The sequence below is a fragment of the Mytilus edulis genome, chromosome 7 (genome assembly GCF_963676685.1).
Source record: "Mytilus edulis chromosome 7, xbMytEdul2.2, whole genome shotgun sequence".
NCBI lineage: Eukaryota > Metazoa > Mollusca > Bivalvia > Mytilida > Mytilidae > Mytilus > Mytilus edulis.
In genome coordinates, this window is record NC_092350.1 from 26,861,442 (window position 1) to 26,883,853 (window position 22,412).

Here is a 22,412-nt window from a genome sequence, read left to right on the forward strand (position 1 = left end):
TGTCGCGAAAAAAATAGATTGTTTTTCGCCATAGCCCCCCCCCCCTCCCCCCTCGAAAATCAAATGGTTGCTGCCTTATCTATTTTAATATAAAACGGGACCAGACTATTTATTCCATTGCCCCCACCCCCTCCTACTATCGGAAACAAACGAACGGCTTATCAAAATGTATAATTGGGTAAAAAAATGAAGAAAAATACACAAAAATGCAACCAAACGGAAAGGTTATTAAATAGTACGCTGTAAATATTAAAAGGGAGATAACTGAAGAATGGCATCGACAAAGATACAGGGTTTTATTTATAATCACAGAATAGCATTAATAGCAGCAGCTGGAGTCGGTAATTAACTATGTTATTTTTGTAATAACTTATTGTCTTGCTTCCTTGTCAAAGTATATCTTCGTAAAACTGTACCAAGAAGATCATTGTCATTATTAATATATTATAACCCCACTTTTCTATTTATAGAACCTTTTCGTATGCAGTAGTAAGTCTTGTTTTCTCAATATTCTGATCCATTCTGGCTAGCTCGATTTTATAAAAACAAAAGAGGATAATCATTATCTTTTATAACAATTGTATTATTTGGTTTTTTTTCTTTCTTTCTTTTGTGTTTACTTTTGTTAATTTTCTGTGTTGCTGGCACAGGCACTGAATTGTTTCTATCCATTGGAGACCAACTATCAACGTTGATAGTGTGTCTCCAATGGATAGAAACAAGTGCCTGTGGTTGCTGGTAAGGTTATATTTTATGAAAGGTCAACAATTAGTACATGTATCATGATCCATGGTATTTCGCATGGGGTTGGGGTTTGTTGATTTCTATCAAATGCAATGTATGCAAAGAAAAGGTAGACCGGCATAAATGATAGGCACTTTTCTTCTTGAATATAGTTCAAGTTTAATTGAATAGGTTGGGTTTTTTTCCATAGAAAAGATAACATTTATACAGGAATAGAATAGAATAGAATAGAATAGAATATTTTTATTTCCCAAATTACAGGGCCCATAAAGGGCATAAAATCAGATACAATTGATTTACATAATTGGTAACAACAACAATAGAGGCATATACATATATATTTGGAATATAAGCATTGGTCAGAATCAAGCTAAAAACCACATACATTGTATATAATTATTGTGAATAAAAGAATAATATGACGTTTTCTGTCTAATGGTATTAACTGTCAAATATTTCGTGAGATAAAGTTTAAATGTTACATGTAACCCAAGTTGTAAATAGTAAACCAGATATTAATTCAACTTAATTATATAATTGGATTAGCTGATTAGGTATAGGTACATGTATAGAGTATATATACACAGATATCAAATTGTTAAAGACCAGATAACGTGATTATTTACTTTATTGCTTTGTTTTGAACTTCCATCCTTTAAGCAAATATGTTTGACCATGTGTAAGTATGTATAATGAAACCTGTTTTGACGATATTCAATTTACCGTTCATCTCTGCCTTTATTATTTTTGAACTTAAAATCATCGCGTATGTCAACATGGTCAAGTACCGGAAAATTGTGCATATTGGAATATAAGCATGATAAGTACTAATCCGTTTTTTTTCTTAATTTAAAATAATATCACATATATTTCGATAAATTCTCTTTAAAAAAAGTTACAAGTGAACATATTAATCCCGGGGTAATAATTAGGACATTATAAGTAGAAAGAATTCAAGGGAAGTCATCCATTCGTATATTCTATTTCGTGTGAAGAGTAGTGTCTAAAGCAATGGATTACACAGAAGTCATGGAAATTGTACAAAATTTTCTTCTTGACCACAAAGCAGCATTGAGTATTGCATTAGGTGTTGGTAAGTTTAATTTCTTTAAATTGTATTACACTAGAAGTTGTCTTTTTTACCGTTGTCAGGCCTCAAGAGTTTAATTGCTTATTGACATACTGTGCTCAAATTTAAACCTAATTTTTTTTAGAACTGTGTTGACCGTTTTTTTTAAAGAATCTACATGGTACATAAAGGCTAACAGACGTTAGGGAAATCTCGCCGAAATCATCAACAAACTCTGTGAGAATATTAACTCTTTTTTTCATAGCTAAGAAGAATGCACTAAAAGTTATTCCCTGATCGAATATTTCATTTATTTAACTGTTCCTCTGTTTTGGAATTAATAATCGAGTTACAATTAAGTAAGTTGATAGTTGAATATACGTTTTTTTCTGTAATTGTCATAATTTTTATTTAATCATTAGATTTACTTCCAATTTAGGTGTAACATTGGTATGTGTAAGACGTTACGCAGCTGGTGTAAGGTATACCAACACAACGACCAGATTAGATGGAAAACATGTGATCATTACTGGTGCTAATGCAGGAATAGGAAAAGAAACAGCCATCGATTTGGCTAACAGGGGTAAGTGTGCATACCTCGTTAAGTAAGTCATTTCATAGGATACACGTAGGTTATAATACAGGAATGATTTCTGCAGTATCAAATGTTTCATTGTTTTTCCGTTATTTGTTGCATTTTATTTTGGGAATTTTTGGGATGGAAGTCGCATTTCTGATACTATAATGTATGAATTGTGAACTCTGAAATAATAATATTGTATAGTAGGTCAGTGAGGTATATTTTTCCGATGACGACATGTTTTCACAAATGTTTTCCACAGTATCAAAAGTTGTCAGTATGACTATATTTTATTTGATGGACTATATTTTTGTACTATTAGGGGTAGGTATTCGTATTTCTGATAATGTTATAATGAATAAACCTGAAAATGTAATTTTATGATGAAAGTACAGTATTTACCTCCATAAAAATACTTATATTTTAAAGATTTTTTAAGAATTACTTTAGTTAGTCGTAAAAGAACGCCAATATAGGTATAAAAAAAGTAAGACGAAATGATGAATTAGTGCATGATTGAAATGTATCTGTCCCTTTTGTAATCTAGATATTTTTCCAATATTCGTTTAGAAAAGACACTTGATAAATCATGCATGTACACGTACACATTTTTCGAAATTTTGTTGATTTTCGATATTAGAAGTTTTGTTAAAATGTATACACGTTCATTCTCTCTACTATTATTCTGATAACTTGGATCGATACATGTGTATTACACATTGTTAGTCTCTTAGTATCATATCTCTGTCATGCCTCTGTTGTGAACGAACGGCTATATCCAATTTACTGATGCGTCACAGTTCAATTTGGAGTCCTCATCGCGGTTCGCGTTAAAGTCATTTTCGGCACTACTAATATAAGAATAAGGGGATGTGGTTGGAGTTCCAATGAGGCAACTATCCACCAAAGTTGAAATGTGTGGATGTAAACTATTAGCTTTTCCGCGGCGGAGCATCCGAGAAACCCGTTAGATTCGTACAACTCGGGTTAACTTGAGTTAAAAAATCAGTGATAATGTTCATGTGCACAACCGCCCAGAACCGAAGTGAAATTAAAACTTTTCTGAGTTGACTTCGTTGCATTTGATGCCATACACTAGTTCTGCAACTTACATTTGTACATACTAAGATTCAGATTCAGACTTTCAAAATCGAAGATATAGATATTGAAGTGGTTGTTAACTTTCTCATTATGACGTCGAAAAGGACCAACTTACTTTAAATAAATTTTTTATTCTTGGTAAATCCAATTATTGAAATTATACTTTTTTCTGCATGTCTTATAATTGATTAACATCACCGACTGTATATTTACTCTTGATTCTAATATGACATGCTTCTTTCGCTTTGTAAACAACACCGTAATAAAATTCTCGATATATCTATACTTAGCGCAGACTCAGAAATATACATAATAATGGCTGTTACAATATACGTCCTAAGTAAATACACATGTATTGGAACCTCTTTGCACACATGTATTGGAACCTCTTTGCACACATGTATTGGAACCTCTTTACAAACCCTTTGCAAACCCTTTGCCAATTTTATTGTTTGAAAATTGCAATTAAAAAAGACAAAATAGCTTTTATTCTTATTCGCTCAGGATAAAATTCGAATATCACGGCCCAGGCCATGTGTAAATGTCTAACAATATATGGCTCTCATGAATTATTTCTTAATTTTAACTGGAATGACTGTGTTGGTTTTACCGGTGACAATTGTTCAAATGTTTGTGTCCAGCTTTTAATCATAGAATCTTTGTTTTGATTTGAAAATTTCATAATAGGTCAAGTTTCGGGGTTAGAACATTTGAAAAACCGATGGTTTACGAATTAGGCGATGTCTTTTACCAATCTACTATTGGGTAGTGTATAATAATTATTACTTGCTATAATTTATCTCAACGTATCGACGGATCGACGGGTATCACACATGGAGCAGAATCTGATAACTCTTCTGGAGCACATGAGATTCGAGTTGCCCAGTCTTAACATTTCTATGTTGTCTTTTGTAAACTGTTTTTATTTTAATATTTTGATCGTTGTTTCATTGGCACTGCCAGTATACTATAGACTTATGAGTTTGAATATATATGTATATAAATATACATATATACCTTTTGTTAGGAGCCAAGGTCACGCTTGCCTGTCGAGACATGAAAAGAGCACAAGATGCAGCAGACGACATCAAACAAATTACCGGGAACCAAAATATTACAGTCAAACAACTGAATCTAGCCTCACTGAAGTCGGTGAGAAGTTTTGCTGAAGATATCAACAAAAACGAGACGAGGCTAGATGTATTGATAAACAATGCAGGTAAGTAAACTATGCAGTCGTATATTTGACAAAATGCGCAACAGCTCATCAAGATAAAAGCTATGGGTTTTTTTTCTGGACAAATTTTTTTTTTCGCCTGCGGCGAAAAACGATCTATTTTTTTCCCGACAGGTCGAAAACAATTTTTTTCTTTCTATTTTAGCATTACATATAGTGGCAGCTAAGGGTGAAACAAACAATTTTTTTTTCTCAGAATCAAAAACAAATTATTTTTTTCTCCAAAAACTGGAAACAAACTTTTTTTCCAAAACTAGAGGCTCTAAAGAGCCTGTGTCGCTCACCTTGGTACATTTGTATATGTGAATATTCAACAAAGGACACAGATGGATTCGTGACAAAATTGTGTTTTGGTGATGGTGATATGTTTGTAGATCTAACTTTACTGAACATTCTTGCTGCGTACATATATCCCCATCTATAATGATTGGCCCAGTAGTTTCAGTTAAAAGTGTTAGTAAAAATTTACAAATTTTATGAAAATTGTTAAAAATTGACTATCGATTCGTCTGAAATTTTCAGGGCAGATAGATCTTGACCTGATAAACAATTTAACCCATGCCAGTTTTCCTCTTAATGCTTTTGTTTTTGAGTTATAAGCCAAAAACTGCATTTTATCCCATGTTCTATTTTTAGCCATGGCAGCCATCTTGGTAGGTTGACCAGGTCAACAGACACAATTTTTAAACTAGATACCCCAATGATGATTGTGGCCAAGTTTGGTTTAATATGGCGCAGTAGTTTCAGAGGAGAAGATTTTTGTAAAAGATAACTAAGATTTACGAAAAATGGTTAAAAATTGACTATAAGGGGCAATAACTCCTAAAGGGGTCATTTGACCATTTCAGTAATGTTGACTTATTTGTAAATCTTATTTTGCTGAACATTATCATGATTATTGCTGTTTACAGTTTATCTCTATCTATAATATTTTTCAAGATAATAACCAAAAACAGCAAAATTTCCTTAAAATTACCAATTTAGGGGTAGCAACCCAACAACAGGTTGTTCGATTCATCTGAAATTTTCAGGGCAGATAGATCTTGACCTGATAAACAATTTTACCCCATGTCAGAATTGCTCTAAATGCTTTGGTTTTTGAGTTATAAGCCAAAAACTGCATTTTACCCCTATGTTCTATTTTTAGCCATGGAGGCCATTTTGGTAGGTTGACCAGGTCACCGGACACAATTTTTAAACTAGATACCCCAATGATGATTGTGGCCAAGTTTGGTTTAATATGGCGCAGTAGTTTCAGAGGAGAAGATTTTTGTAAAAGATAATTAAGATTTACAAAAAATGGTTAAAAATTGACTATAAAGGGCAATAACTCCTAAAGGGGTCATTTGACCATTTCGGTAATGTTGACTTATTTGTAAATCTTATTTTGCTGAACATTATCATGATTATTGCTGTTTACAGTTTATCTCTATCTATAATATTTTTCAAGATAATAACCAAAAACAGCAAAATTTCCTTAAAATTACCAATTTAGGGGTAGCAACCCAACAACAGGTTGTTCGATTCATCTGAAATTTTCAGGGCAGATAGATCTTGACCTGATAAACAATTTTACCCCCATGTCAGAATTGCTCTAAATGCTTTGGTTTTTGAGTTATAAGCCAAAAACTGCATTTTACCCCTATGTTCTATTTTTAGCCATGGTGGCCATCTTGGTTGGTTGACCGGGTCACCGGACACAATTTTTAAACTAGATACCCCAATGATGATTGTGGCCAAGTTTGGTTTAATTTGGCCTGGTAGTTTCAGAGGAGAAGATTTTTGTAAAAGTTAACGCAGGACGACGACGGACGACGACGACGACGGACGACGACAGACGCCGGACGCAAAGTGATGAGAAAAGCTCACTTGGCCCTTCGGGCCAGGTGAGCTAAAAAACCATAGACCCCCGCCCCCCCTCCCAGAAAATCAAATGGTTGCTGCCTAATAGTAAAAAAACAAACCTGTACAGTGATATGTGTAAAAGAGGAAGGTCAGTTGCTTTTTACATACAAGCTTTTTCAGAATTGTTAGATATACCTAAAAACTGCAATATTGACATCAAGCATAGGAGGACATCTTAAATTGACATTTTACGAGACTGAAAAAAAACCCTGTACATTTGGTGGTTTTTTTTTTTGCCTTTTTTGTTATGTTTTTTTGTTTTGTTTTATGAAGAAGTTCGACAATGTTACAAACATATTCCGTCTTCACGCTTAACTACAAGACCCGAACACCAGGACAGGCTTTCGACCTTGTAAAATTCTTCTCATCAAGCCAGAAAAATTCAATTAAAATTGTCGAAAAATTGAGCTTCGGGCTTGTGGATTCTTTAGTTTTATATTGTGAAGTCTGTAGGCCAATCCTATGTATACGTATACGTAGTCATTGCATTTCAACGGAAATTTTGATTTATAGGAATAATGAGATGTCCTTACTGGAAGACAGATGACGGATTTGAGATGCAGAATGGAGTCAATCATTTAGGACACTTTCTATTGACTAATTTATTATTAGATAAGCTGAAGATATCTGCTCCAAGCAGAGTTGTAACAGTATCATCTTTAGCACATGAAAGTAAGATCATTTTTAGTATTAATCAAAGTGACAACGTAAATGTATGATACTTTCAAAACCAAAGATTCTTAACGATTGTTTTTGCAATTTCATCCTAAGATTTAGAGTCAAAAGTCATGTACAAAAACGAGCCATTTCATAAATTAAGGGACTGGTGAGGCCAGAAAAAAACCCACTCTCTACATAGATACATCAGGGGCAGTATAAAACGACTGTTTGCATGTCTTTACGCTAAATCCATTGGATGTCGGACGTGTACCGATTAATAATTCAGTCTTAGATGCATGATGAGTTCAGCATTCCTCAACTGATTGTTATAATTTGTTATTGTGTTGTATTGTAACACCACTGTCCAGGGTTAGGGGAGGGTTAGGCGCCTGCTAACATGTTTAACCCCGCCACATGCTATGTGTGCCTGTCCCAAGTTAGGAGCCTGTAATTCAGTTGTTGTTTATGCGTTTGCTTTTTGTATAGTTTGTTATTGTGTTGTTGTGTTGCATGTACCAATGTTGAAAGTTAGGGGAGGATTGGGCGCCTCTCAAACGTTTTAACCTCGCCATCCACCTTTTGTATGTGCCTGTCCTAAGTCAGGAGCTTGTAATTCAGTGGGTCATTTATTGCTGAGTAACGTATTTGTTACATGCCGCTAGATCTCTCGTTTGGATCGTTTTACATTGTGATTCGGGGCATTTTATAGCTGACTTTGTGGTATGGGCTTTGCTCATTATTGAAGGCCGTACGGTGATCTATCTCATTGGCAGTCATACCACATTTTCCCTTATATATTCAGTACGTAAGCCACAAGATTTCGGAACTAGATGTCTTTGGTATATGTTAAGAACCGTAATCTTATTTGATTTTAACTCAATATCAAAACCTAAATTTGTATCTTTTAGAATTTAAATTGATATAAGACTGAAATGTCAAAAATGTCTAAGTAACGTATAACCAAATAAAACATAAACACTTTCATATTTTATGTTTCGTTTGGTTATACTAAGATATTTTTGGGAAAGGAATCAAAAACAAAAGCGCAACAGTAAAAAGGACGGAGAATACATCTTAACATATTTACTTTGAAAATGATGTATGTACAGTTGTACAATAGCCTGGCAGTTCCTAAATATAAAATAAAGAGCCTCGTTCTACTTGTTAATGTCATGTGATGATAAAGAAGTAAATAATAAATAAATGATAACTTGGTAGAGTATGTTGAATTTACGTACAATACAAATTGCCTCGGTCACAATATCTCTGATTCGTCTACAGTAACTCACTGCATCTACTACATTCAATGCTTGTTTTGGGCAATGTTTCGTCAAGCGTGTAAAAGTAAATTCAGTTAGCAAAAGTACTAGAAGCTCGTTCCAAATTATTGAACCATGAAATTTTCAACACGAGTTTTATTTTTTATGTTTTTATGTTTTAATATATAAACAGGAACGACATAGTTGATTTCAATACACATAAGAGCCCACTACAAATACAAGATATACATGTAGAATAAGAAGATGTGGTATGATTGACAACGATACAACCCTCCACCTAATACCAGAGGACTAGCAACTACGGCATTAACAACTCATTTGTTTGGGCTTCCTTGACATTTATATTTAAGCACAAGAATACGTTATTTTAGATAGAAAATATCAAAAATTCTTTACTGTATAATATTATATATACCGCTAGAAAATAACATTATGCGATATCAGAAAGAAAAACACCTACCATTAACGTGATTGGAATAAGTACATGTACTGCTATGTACTTTCTATTTACATATGATATTTTTATACTTTGAAGGAGGAAAGATGAACTTTGACGATCTGAACATGGAAAAGAATTATGATTCTGGTAACGCGTATTCACAGAGTAAACTTGCAAATGTACTTTTTTCCAGTGAATTGGCAAAGAAACTCCAAGGTGAATATAACATAAGCGTTCAAGATATGTTCATTGTTTTCTAATTGTAGGATAAATTTAGTTGCAGATGTTAAATATTGGCGTTAAGTGTTTTACTGTAGAGTATTGGGATACACTCTGGGTAGGGAAGCTTGAATTGCCTCAATATCGGTTGTATCTCAAATTTCCTTTAATTCCTAAGTTTGTGAAGGTATTAAAGTCACATGGAACGTTTTTCCTGTAATTATAGCACTACGATTTTTTTTAAAATAAAGTGACATGTAGATGATGGAGTCAATTTTTTCTTTCTTTTTATGGCATTTTTCATGAGTTCCCATTTATTAGTTCAACTTTGTTACAAACTGTCCAAATCGATAAATAATATCTTCTTAATACGTTTTTACCCTTTCTTTCATCTTGTATTGCCTTTCGCAGTTACACTGTGTGGTTGTCGAATATCACGGCGTCATGGTATATGTAACTTCATAAGCAAATCTTTATAATTTTCGTCACATTGAAGATTGATTACTGTGTTTATTTTGTATCAAAATAACTGGTCAGTTCTTTCACCATGGAACATCAGTTTTCTTCAATAGCAATAAACTACAAGGACAGAAATATAATTCAAAATCTTAACCACACAGGGAATAAATGTGTCGAGTTTTTCGGAAAAAATGTTCGAAACATTATGACGGACATCAGATGCTTAGTAATTGTGAAGGCAACCATAGTCAGGGTTCAGCTTCTAAAACAAATCCGAGATCCAAAATTAAACCGAGTGGGAAGTCATGAATCTGAATACAAATTGGCATGTTTCTGATGCACTGTACAATGGCTATTTCAGCCTGTTTTATATTGCTTGTTAAGTAATGGCATCATTGGCATTCGTTGGTGGTGATTTTAATAACACTTTATCTCAATAATAGGCACATGTTCATTTAATGTGCATATGCAATTGCAATTGATAATATTTAATGCTTGTGCATTTTATATTTTAACAGGAACGGGCGTGACGACATATTCTTTACACCCAGGAGTTATAAATACAGAGCTATCTAGACATGTAGCACAGAGTATTGGATGGAGAATGCTACTTTCAGTGGTAAGACCGTTGATCAAAACTCCAAATGAAGGAGCTCAGACGACCATATATTGTGCTGTAGATGAATCTCTATCTGGGGAAACTGGCAAATATTACAGGTGAGTAGACCCGTGTAATGGGTGATAGGAAAACCATACTAAACGCTGAAAGGGAACATGAAACAAAACAGAAAAACATGAAGGGATATTGCAATGTTACATGTTGTAATGTTTTTTTTATTAAAGGATATGAGCAAATCAGCTCTAATACGGATGTACCAACATGTGCAATACTAATGACATTTCACTGTGACAGTCGATATAAATCGAGAATTAATATTGCTTTTGAGTCTCGGGTCCAATACAGCTAACCTCGAATCTAAAACAGCTTCAATACAAAAACAGCCAGTAAATAACACTAAGTTATATCGACTTAATTGAAGCTTTAAGTTATTATGTACAAAATATGAATGTTCTTGTTTGGATAATTATATCTAAAGAAAATGTTATAAAAATGTCCATATCTATTATAAGACTACTTGAAAAACAAAGTTTAACCTTCTTGGACTTGTTTGGCTTGATAAATATTTTGATATGAGCGTCACTGATGAGTCTTATGTAGACGAAACGCGCGTCTGGCGTACTAAATTATAATCCTGGTACCTTTGATAACTATTTCATAAATGAAACATTTTATTTCGATGATATTTTATAACATGAACCAAATTTGCGAACTTCGGGCATTATAATACCAATGAATAATCCTAGATTTCTATTTGATATGTTAATTTTTTTATAATTGCAGTGATTGTGCAAAAAAGACACCATCAAAAGAAGCACTTAATGATGAAAACGCAAAACGCCTTTGGGAGCTTTCTGAAAAAATGGTTGGCCTTTAACAATGACACAAACTTGATGGTAATTAAAGACATAACATGCCAGGACAGAACAGCCATCAGCCAAAGGGAAACACAACCAGAAGTACGACCATTTTTAAGGAATACTATTTAGAATACATAATGCATAAAACTAAACCCACAAAGGTTGTAAACCAGAACAATGCTACCTCATTTTTACTTTTGTATGAATGATACATATAATAAATTCATTTTGAACTAAAGAAGACTGATTTAGAATGTTTCATTTTAAAATTTCTATTTTGCTTTTATGTTAACAGTTACATGTAACAAGACAACAAATTTTCTGCAAACTATCGAAGTTTGAGTCTGTAAGAAGGATACTTAAAGGTGTTTTTTTTAAGTTTTTATAAAGACTGTATTGTATATTGGAAACTCCTTTAGACTAAAAAGTCAAGCATTTGAAGGTATTTAAAATCAAATTATTGTTAAATCTATAAAGGGATACATGAAATTTTATTGTAGGTCGAGAGGCAGGAAACAGCATTATATCGTTTGTTTTGAACAACTTTGCATCTTAGTAAATAAAGAGCATAGATACTACTGGTGATGATAGTTCGAATGCTATTCCATATTTCTTTTTGAAATATTGTTAAGTAACACAGAAGGCAGTATAATAGTACTTTGACATACACCTCATTTATAGCATACAATTGTACAATGAAGTTTCAAAAACTTTATAATCAAGACACCAAAAACGTTGATAAAGAAAAAAACAAGAGGCACCCACCAGCCCAAGAGCTCATCTTGTAAATAAATACAATTTTTATATTTATTTTACTTACAAATTATTATTTCGGGTTTGTTGATTGTTTATAGATATCATTGTGCTTGATATCTATGCCACTTCTTACGTTTCTCGATCTTGTTTTTTTGAAAATGCAAACATAGGATAATAACTCCAATTAAACGTTTACTGCCGATTTCGGCCTATTGATTTGATTGTAGATCTTATTTTGCTGAACATTTGTGGCGTTTACAGTTTTTCTCTGTCTTTTATGTGTTTTTTTTTAGTAATAATGGGTACACATCACCTTTCATAGGCAATAGCTCGTATGTGAAGATGTTATTGTGATGATATATTTTTTCTCGGCATTATTATAGTTTGCATAAAAAAACTCATAAAAATTGGATACACATGTCTGTTGAGGGCTTTTACTCCAATAAAGGGTATATCGACAATTTCATAACGGTATGATGACGATGATGATGACGACACATAATTCTGACTCAGGTCGTTCAAGTCTTTGTTTTTACACTATAATTCAGTGTTCAGCGCGAAGAAGCACCATCTGATTTGATTCGACATGAGTTGAAAGCCATCAATAAATTTAACGGTCGCGAGTAAACCCAAATCTCTGACACACGGCTAATAACTTTTTGCGTCATATTAGTGTTTTGATATATACGACTAATCAGTGGTGTGCAATTTAAATCAGTTGAAATGCTAAATATCTAGCCGAAGAGCATTGAAAACCACAAATTTCGAAAACTCAGCCGTGTGCTCAATAATTGAGTCGGGGTTTTCGTTACTACACATTACGATAACCATTTCTAAATTCTTTAAGCTGCTGGTGTTGTCACCTTGTCCAAACATGACATGACGTCTTTATCTTTATGGCGACATTGTTTTAATTAGAGTCTGTGAATTAAGATTCAAATTTCTTTTCATTTGAATTGCCTTACACATTGTTTAACTTTATAGGTCCTTTTAACAATTTCTGTACGGTTTTGGTTTTGCGAATGGTTGAATGTCATGTGGTGACCTAAATTTGCTTACGATAGCGACCCGTTGTCTCTGGTTGATAGCTGTCTCATTGGTTATTATACCACATCTAATTCTTAATTTTATATTGTAAGTAACAGGTTGCTAGTTAGTTCTAGAATTGATTCACACATGCGTATACTTAAGCTGACAATGGGGTATATTATAAAATAACAAACCAACAGGTCATATTGGTTTGAAATATTGAACATAAATTATATCCAATAACAAGAACAAATCAAGCTTTATGTACAACTTTATATTTGCCATCGCTGCATTCATCTACAATATATAATGCGCTTGTATCAGTACAATTATTCATAATTATTTCTATCTTTGTTATGTATGTTTTGTAGTGTTTTGGTCAAGTTTCTCGACCAATTTTATACTTCTATTATTTTTGGCAATATCGAGAGCTGTCAGTCCCGATTCATTTTTAAGATTTACATCAGCGTTGTTTTCCAACATTAAATTCACTAAGTCTTCTCTATTTTTATCACATGATATATGAAGGGGTGTAACTTTATCGAAAGTACTTTTATTAACATCAGCGCCATATTGTAGCAGCAATTCTGCAACATTTTTATGGCCATTGAAACAGGAAACATACAGGGGTGTTAAACCACCAACCATGGAAAGGTTAATATCTGCATTATGATCTAGGAGAATTTTCACAACCTCTTCATTGCCATTATAACTTGAAATATAAAGAGGCGTCGATGACTTTTCAGTTGCAAGATTAACATCAGGGCGATATTTGAACAACAGTTCAATTACTTCAAGATTACCATCTTGACATGCCATATACAGAGGGGTCATGCCAACATTGTTTTGGGTATTGATATCAGCTCCGTATCTTAATAAGTATTCGGCTAAATCATAGTATCCATTATCGCATGCGACATTAAGAGGTGTCAACCCTGCAACTGACCGATGATTAATATCTGCATCTTTTTCTAGGAGGTATTGAACGGTGGCTATGTCATTTTGTTTACATGCAGCGTATAGTGGAGTAAAGCCTTCTTTAGTTTCAATATCCACATCAGCATCATTTTTAACACTGTTGATCATGATATCTAACACATCCATGTGTCCACAAGTACTAGCCAGGTACAGTGGTGTAATGCCCGTGTCATCGCTTTCTGTCAAGTTTGCTTTATACTCTAAGAGCAAGTCTACTATGTCCTTGTGGTTGTTCTGGCATGCAATATGTAAAGGAGTATATCCTTTATTTGTTTTTATATTGACATCAGCATTGCGTTTAAGTAGAAATTCGACTGCATCTTTATGATTGTGTTCACATGCTACATACAATGGTGTGGCTCCAATATCATCGGTAACGTTTATTTCGGCTTTATATCTCAACAATAATTCAGCAACTCTGCGATGACCTTGATGTGCTGCAATATATAAGGGAGTAAAACCACCTTGCCGCTTTTGGTTTACATCAGCATGGTTATTCAATAGAAGCTTCACAACTAGATCATGTCCTTCCATAGAGGATATAAATAATGGCGAACTTCCTTTAGTACGACAAAGGTTCACATCAGCGTCATTATTTAGAAGTAAGGATACGACTCCTTCGTGACCATTCTCAGAAGCAACATACAACGGTGTGCATCCATTGGGTAAACATTGGTTGATATTAGCATGGTAACATAGCAGTAGTTCTACAATTGGGGTATGTCCATTATTGCATACTATATGAAGAGGAGTGTCCCCTTTTTCAACTACATGATTAACAAAAGCAAAATGTTCGAGAAGCATGTGTACGACATGTGTATGACCATTACGACACGCAATATAAAGCGGTGATAAACCACCTTTTTTTGTCTGATTGACATCTGCTTTGTTTTTCAGTAATAACGCTGCAATAGCTGTATGTCCATTTTCACATGCGATATAAAGCGGAGTATAACCGAAGTCTGCAGCTAAATTTACTTCTGCATTGTTCTTAAGAAGTAACTGAACATCTTCTAAGTATCCTTTATGACAAGCCATGTACAGGGCAGTTACACCACTCTTCGTTATTTTATTAATGTCGGCATTATTGTTAAGCAAATGTGAAACGACAGCTAAGTGGCCATTATATGATGATATGTGTAATGGCGTAACTCCGTCCTCATTTTCCTGATTTACTTCGATTCCGTGTCTCAGTAGCCAGTCTACAACGTTTATATGTCCGCTTTCACAGGCACTATACAACTGCCCAAAACCGGTTGTACTATGGACAGAAGTATTAGATTGCTCATTGTGCAGTACATCGATAACATCTGTATGTTTATTCATGCTTGCAGCATAAAAAGGTGTGTAACCTTCATCTGTAGCCTGGTTTATATTAGCATACTTCGTTAATAGAAATTTGACTAGCAATGTATGACCTCGTTCAGACGCAATATAAATAGGCGTAACCCCACCGCTCATTGTTTGATTAACATTGGCAAAGTTGACCAATAAAATGTCTGTAATATGCTTGTTTCCGTTGTAGCATGCAACGTGTAGGGGCGTGACTCCTTTGTCAGTAGTTTTGTTAGTATCTGCTTTCTTGTTCATTAACATTTCAACTAGATCTGAATTTTGATGAAAACAAGAGACATGCAATGGAGTTGCACCAGCACGTGTAGGCTGATCAACATTTGCGCCTTTCTCCAATAAAATCCGTGCTATTTCCTTGTTCTGTTTCTTGCATGCGATAAACAATGGAGTGATTCCTTCCTTTTGAGGTTGATTAACGTCTCCATAATGTTCTATTAAATTCTCTACAATATCAAGATGACTTTGTTTACATGCGGCATATATTGGCGTCTCTTCAGTAATTGTTTCTTGGTTGACGTCTGTGTGATTCTTCAACAGTAGTTTTACAATATCTTGATGTCCAGAGTAGCTTGCAGCCCACAGAGACGTTTTTCCATTGCTTGAGATGCCACTGGACAAATTTCTACCTTGCGTTGTAACGAAAAATTCTACAATGTCATAGTAACCTAACTTGGAGGCCACATATACTGAATCAATGTTATGTGTATGTATGTCCATCATTTTAGAGGTTTTTGATAAATATGATATAAAATGCTTCCTAAAAGATTCATTTGTCATCTGAAGACAGGAGAACACATCCCAAGATTTTCCTTCCTTCAAATCCTTAATCATCCGTTCCACAAAGCTTTTGTCATGATTGAAGTCTATCGTTATGCCTACTCTTTCACAAAGGGGAACAGCAAACGTGCATAAAACTACTCTACTATAAACGACATCAGAATCACCGTATTTGAGAATGCAGTCGGTATGTTTTTCGCCAAAGTACCGACAAAGAACTTCAAACATTTTGATATGAGAAACCGTGTACTCTTTCTTCGATTCTTGAATAAATAAACCTTTAAGGTTTTTTATACCATGTATAATATAACTTGAGAAAGACGGCATGGTCGTAGATGTTGTTTTAAAGCACATCTGAAATATGCTTTGCATCTTTGCTTTGTTTTCGGTATTGGTAATGTACTCTCTTTTTATTTTATTGTTCAGTAGAATTAAGAGAAGCATGAAAAAGTAGCAGTACTCATCATTCTTGTATAGCGCATTCATATATTTTACTATATTTTCATACGGACTTCTAATAAAATCTATTTCCATAGATGTATCTCTTTTTTGATGAAAGAGTCTACATATAAGAGGGAAATAATCTACCGGAAGAGCTTTGCCGAACATTTTGTCTAACTCCATACGCTGATTATATGAATTCCAAATCAGCTGAAATTCATTCAGGCTAAGCGACAACTCATCACTTGACATGTTACATTCAATTGCTCCTAAGTTTAATAAAATATTTCTAGCATTCTTGTTCCCATACACGTTTGAGTGTATAGTGATGACAAATTTTGAATCCGGACAATCTCTTAATTCTGATATGATTGCATCTCCAGAGTCTTCCCAAAGTTCTAGCATAGAAAGATTCATATTACAAATACCAAAAATATCCTCAATAATATAAAAGTTCTTTCGTTCGTTTTGTTTGATATTCAAAATATCTTTTGGGTTTGTTACAGGTATAAGTTCAAAGCCATTTCGAAGGAATGACAAAGCATTGTGCTGAAGTGTGAATGACTTTCCTATCCCAGAATTCCCCACCAAAACAACAACCTTGTGATCTTGTATTGTTTGTGATATGGATTTGGTTGCTTTAGTTTCTACAAATCTTGCATCTAGCGTTTTCCACTCTAATATTATATCTACAATGATATAGATTATAATTTTACTGAAGACATAGAACTATACATATGGAAAAAGATTTGTACTTTAAATATGATTTAGAAAGCAGGTCCTAAGATGGGTTATTTGTTCAAAATGGTTTTTTTTTCGTCAAAGAGGTGTCTACATTAAAAAAGATATTACAGGGTATATCCTCAATAGTCCATTTACCGATTTGGTTCTGTTATTACACACTTTTTAAACAAATTACTTCCCTTTGTCAATCGTAGATTGGTTCCATACCGGACAAAAATGGTTTTTGCCAATGCAAAACATGATGAATTGAAAGTGATGTATCGGCGCTTTAACTAATTTTTCATGAAAAATAATTTCTGATGTCAAACGTATTTCGCTGAACAACAAATTAATGTAATTAAAAGATTTGAAAACCTTCAAGATTACTCACATTACACGCAGGAAAATTTGCTCTTTCTGCTAGCTCTCCATTTAAAAAAAATTTATGTCCCTCATAAGGGAGACAGCTACGAGAAGGGATCTCTAATTACAGGGTCAATTACGGGAATTTGCAAATAGCCTATTAATCTTGAAAGTAAAAGTTGACAAATGAATTTTATAGCTTATTGATGCAGTGAATTGCATTGTTTTACGTTTTAGCATAACGGGGCCCTTTGTATCTTATTATACGGTACTGGTTTTTGCTCATTGTCATAGACCGTACCTTCTTCCGTTATTATTCACAGCTTTGTCCTTTAGTCCCGTTGTGTAGTTGTCTTCTTGGAAAATGAAACCTCCCTCGGCCCCTTTATTATTTTCAAAGAAAAACAGGGGATGGTCAGAATCACAGAAGTGATCACAGAAACAATCGCGAACAAAAACTGTAGCTTATATTGAAAACTAAAACCTGTAACCTGGTAAGAAAAATGTACGAACTCCCATATAACTCAAAAGTGGTCTCAATTTGTAGCTAAATACTGGTTTGAATACGGTACAGGTATTTTTTAAGTATTATGCGTACATAATCAATTATAAATGAATTAGTAGATAATACCATGCATTTTGTTAGACAGCGAATCATCTCCACGGCTAACTTCATCCATTAAGTTCCTAATGTCTTCAATGATATATTCAAAATCTTTTCGCTTTAAAGTTTCGACTTTGCCACATATTACCATTAACTTTTCCATTGTTTGATGAGGAATCTCAGGGTTGCTCATTATAGTTTTCCTCACGTCAATCAATTTAACCAGTAAACTAACGTAAACGGAATCTAAATCTGCTTTTTTGAAGACGTCACATTCATCTTTCGAAACTTTACCAGCAATATACTCAATAGCCTAAAAAATATATTGTAAGGTGAATATCTTTGCTTGTGTGGTTCATATATGTTTTTTTATAATAAGGATTAGGCCGTTGATTTTCATGTTTGAATTGTTTTACACTAGTCATCTTGCAATGGGGTCCTTTAAAGCTTGCTGTTCGGTGTGAGCCATATATTCAATGGTGCTTGAAACTTTAATCGAATTCAATCTCATTTTTTAAAATTACAATTACAAGGACCAGAGGCGGATTTAGATGGGTCCCCTTATCTGGGAAAAATTGGTTGATTATTTAAGGGAATCCCTGAAGCATGACCAGAGAGGGCCGCCTCTTAGGCAGTCAGTGGGCCTCATTTATAAAATTTTCAAGATCCGCCACTGAGGACGACCAAGAAAAACTCTAATGACAGGTGTTTTTGTGTTGTTTTTTTTTTTTGTTGTTTTGTATTTTTATATGTCCAGTCGCACGTGCTGTAGTAAATTTTAGATGTACATGTACGTGTGTCGTGAAAATGATAAAAATCATACCACACTAATTACCTTTGTTATAGTTCCCCAGTGTCTTTCGAATTCATCTAATCTCATGGAAGTTTTGGCTTTACTGTTGATGTAATTATAGTAGTAGAAAATAGTAGACACACTTTTCTCAACAGAAGTATCTGGGTCTGGAGGCAACACGTTCTGGACTTTGATATATGTCAAATGCTGGATGAGAAGAAACTGGAGACTCAAGTCAAACGACGAGGATTTCACTTGAGAATTTCCTAAAACAAAAGAAGGATATGTTACATAAATGGAGATACGTTTACAATGTTTTCATCGTGCAGACGCAGAAAGAGCATACATTTGCTTTACTTACTTTCTGTGTAGCGTAGCAGACGCGACTATATTGGTGTTCTGGAACTAATTCATCGTGTTCAGCTTTAACCAAAATTTTAATTTCATTTGATAACTTCAAAAAACAATCGTTTGATTTGATCATGAACATTGATAAAACAAATAATTCGTATAATTTATAAACCATCGTATCAGGTTGAGTCCCCGTAATAAATCCGTTCAAAGGCAGAACATTCTATTATATAAGGTTATATTTTGCATGAATATATTCATTATATACCAACTGAGGACCAGCTCCGGTTGCGTGATTTTCTCGCTGCGTTGAAGACCCATTGGTGGCCTTCGGCTGTTGTATACTCTCCTGTCAGGTTGTTGTCTCATTCTCAACTTTATCATTGTATTCAATAATATTGTATAATAAAAATAAGAAGATTTTGAATTTGCCAATGAGACCGCTATCCAAATCTACAACTGTAATAGTTTATCAAAGACCGATGCTACATCCTACTCAATTACCTGAAGGAGGAAACATTACTTCTTCCCAGTGAAAGTTGAATATGACGTTCTTTTTAGTCAGATGTTGTAACACATGTTTGTATTGGTTAAGTCTGCTACACAACTGATCTGGCGGGAACTTCTTATCAAACAAAACTCTCATAGCCCTTGGAGCTAACCTTAACATGAGGTTTGTAAACTTAAGATAATACAGTTCCTCATCTGTTATAGTTGACAATTCGAACCTTGAAAGAAAACGAAGGATAAAACATTTCAACATTAACCTTAACATCAAATATTGTATTTGTTTATATCTTGTTATAACAAAGCTGTTTAAAGCATTATCTATACTGTCTAGCGTTTTAGAATAACATAATATGATAACATTGCCACCTTTTATCTTTATGACTTTGTATTCTATTGTTATTCAATATATTTTTTATATGATTATTTTGGATAAAATTTCAATAGCGTTCAAACTACAAAGTGATACTAGTATTATACAAAATGAATTTTGCGGGGTGACACAGTTAATTATCATATACAATGATGATGTATACCTCCCATGGTAAAAACTGGCAAAGAAAAAAGGCAACTGACAGTACAACACTCCAAATTAAAAAAAACAACAGATCATATATTGTCGTAGACAAATTCTGTTTAGAGGATCGCAACCTATGTTGTCCCCTAGAAGTCTAAAGTTTTTTTTGTCGTTGGTCAGCTGTCTCATCGACGGATAACCAACATCTTTTATTCACAATCATTGTCTCTCTGTTGGTGTCCATGTTCATTAACTTACGGTGAATTTCCAATCACGTCTGGAGGAATTACGGGAACATTTTCAATTTCTGTAATTGCATCTATATGATTTGTCCTGGTACCCATATTAATTTTCTGTCGAGTTATCAGAAATTAACCATCCTGTAATGGTATACATCATTTATATTCAACATGCAAACACATTCACTATCAATTCATTGTTATGCTAATTGTTTCGAATATACATGTACACGTAGTAACGAAAGACTGTCATGGCCAAGAACGCATTTGTCAAAAATAAAAGTTTCTCATTGGGAAAGGGAGTATATTGTATGAAAGTTGTTTCGTAAGTTTCCTTATTCTTGACAAATATATTACACTATGTTATTTTAAAACTAAACGACATATATTTTCGATAACAAAGGATCCTACTGTCGATTTCGATAGGGGTGAGGCGCATGATAAGACATTGGGGCGTTCTCCACCTCCCCTTTGATTGGCACCCCCTCTTATTTCAATTTACTTCATTTTTTTTCTGGTATTACTCCTCTTTCCAAAAATCATCGATCCGCCCCCATGATTTCTAGATAAAAACAGACACCATTTTTAAATGTGAAGTTAAATAGTAATGGAACTCTGGTTCCTTTTCAGCCCTTTTAAGAAGATCTTCAATGTGAATAGAGGAACAAGTTGGTGAGTAAAAGAACACGCACATTGGATGACAGGGATATGGAAATCAATCCTAGTTCTGTATTGTAGCTTTTTAACGCTTGTGTATACTCGTATGTTTGTGTTCTATAACCGTTTTTAATTTTTTCAATTTCTTGTGTCGATTTAATGGAGTTGTACACACTCTTGTTTCAAAATCTTTATACTGCAGAATGCCTGTTTCTCCTTACAGACAGGACATTGCAGTAAAAGGTTTTTAAATATACAAATGTCGTCACTTTCATTTTATGTCGACTGCTTCCTTTTCGTTCAGAGGTCAGATGCCACTTCTTTTATTTTGTTCCTCTCAAAATCTATTACTAGTAATGAACTTTTTGAAATTTCCTTGTGAGAAGAAAATGAATAAGATCTTACCAAATTTATACCGCTTTTCCTTTCTTTCAAGATTATATTAAAAAGCACTTACTTAAAAAGTCATACATCTGCGTCGAACATTAACAGTAAAACATTTCCACGGTTGCTGACCAATAACAATGCAATGACCGTATTTGTTTGACAATTAAGAACAAAATCGACGATGTGCATAATTTTTTATTGTTTGTAATATTTTAAACGTCAGCGAATTATGTTTAAAAAATATCTTCACGACTGATTGATATAAAACAGTAATTGAAATTAATAAGAAATATCTAAAAATAAAATGTTAATACTAGATAAGTAATCAGTAGATACATAGTTTGTGATATCTTCGAACGTTGAGTGTTTATATTTTCAAGGAGAGAGCTATCTCATCTTTATACATTTGTATGCTTAAAAGTTTAAAATTGCTCTTATTTGAATGAATAAGACAGTTCGACATCCTTTAATACCAATTGTTTTCGCTAGTAACAAACATAACATAAATACTACAAACTATTTACAAAATATTCAGACTGACAATTTAAAAGGTGTTGATCCATCATGATATTTAAATTTTGAAAGAGATCTCCGGAGATTTTGAATTATATTTCTTGTAAAAAGTCTATGCATTTTGATATCATATTGAATGTTTCATAAGACCCCCCCCCCCCCCAAAAAAAAAAAAACCACCAACAGAAAGAAACACCAACAAAAAAAAACACCTCCACCACCACCAACAACAACAAAAACAAACGAACAACA

At 33.8% G+C, this 22,412-nt stretch overlaps 2 protein-coding genes across 3 annotated transcripts; one reads left to right on the forward strand and one right to left on the reverse strand.

The window, feature by feature from the left end:
* The first annotated feature begins 130 nt into the window (after window positions 1-130).
* On the forward strand, window positions 131-11,413 carry LOC139481164 (retinol dehydrogenase 12-like). Of its 2 annotated transcripts, none has more exons than XM_071264316.1 (7): window positions 131-341; window positions 2,253-2,396; window positions 4,522-4,713; window positions 7,150-7,308; window positions 9,112-9,231; window positions 10,212-10,410; window positions 11,096-11,413. In XM_071264316.1, the coding sequence occupies exons 1-7, from the start codon at window positions 272-274 to the stop codon at window positions 11,187-11,189; spliced, it is 978 nt and encodes a 325-aa protein (XP_071120417.1). In that variant the 5' UTR covers window positions 131-271; the 3' UTR covers window positions 11,190-11,413. The 2 variants fall into 2 exon arrangements, with proteins under 2 accessions (XP_071120417.1, XP_071120416.1); XM_071264315.1 differs by lacking the exon at window positions 131-341 and adding an exon at window positions 1,618-1,837.
* Window positions 11,414-13,167: 1,754 nt separating this feature from the next.
* On the reverse strand, window positions 13,168-21,786 carry LOC139481159 (serine/threonine-protein phosphatase 6 regulatory ankyrin repeat subunit B-like). The gene is made up of 6 exons (XM_071264307.1): window positions 21,666-21,786; window positions 20,623-20,744; window positions 19,845-20,068; window positions 19,032-19,255; window positions 18,224-18,509; window positions 13,168-17,195 (listed from the first exon to the last, which is right to left on the reverse strand). The coding sequence occupies exons 2-6, from the start codon at window positions 20,706-20,708 to the stop codon at window positions 13,312-13,314; spliced, it is 4,704 nt and encodes a 1,567-aa protein (XP_071120408.1). The 5' UTR covers window positions 20,709-20,744; window positions 21,666-21,786; the 3' UTR covers window positions 13,168-13,311.
* Between the last annotated feature and the right edge of the window lie 626 nt (window positions 21,787-22,412).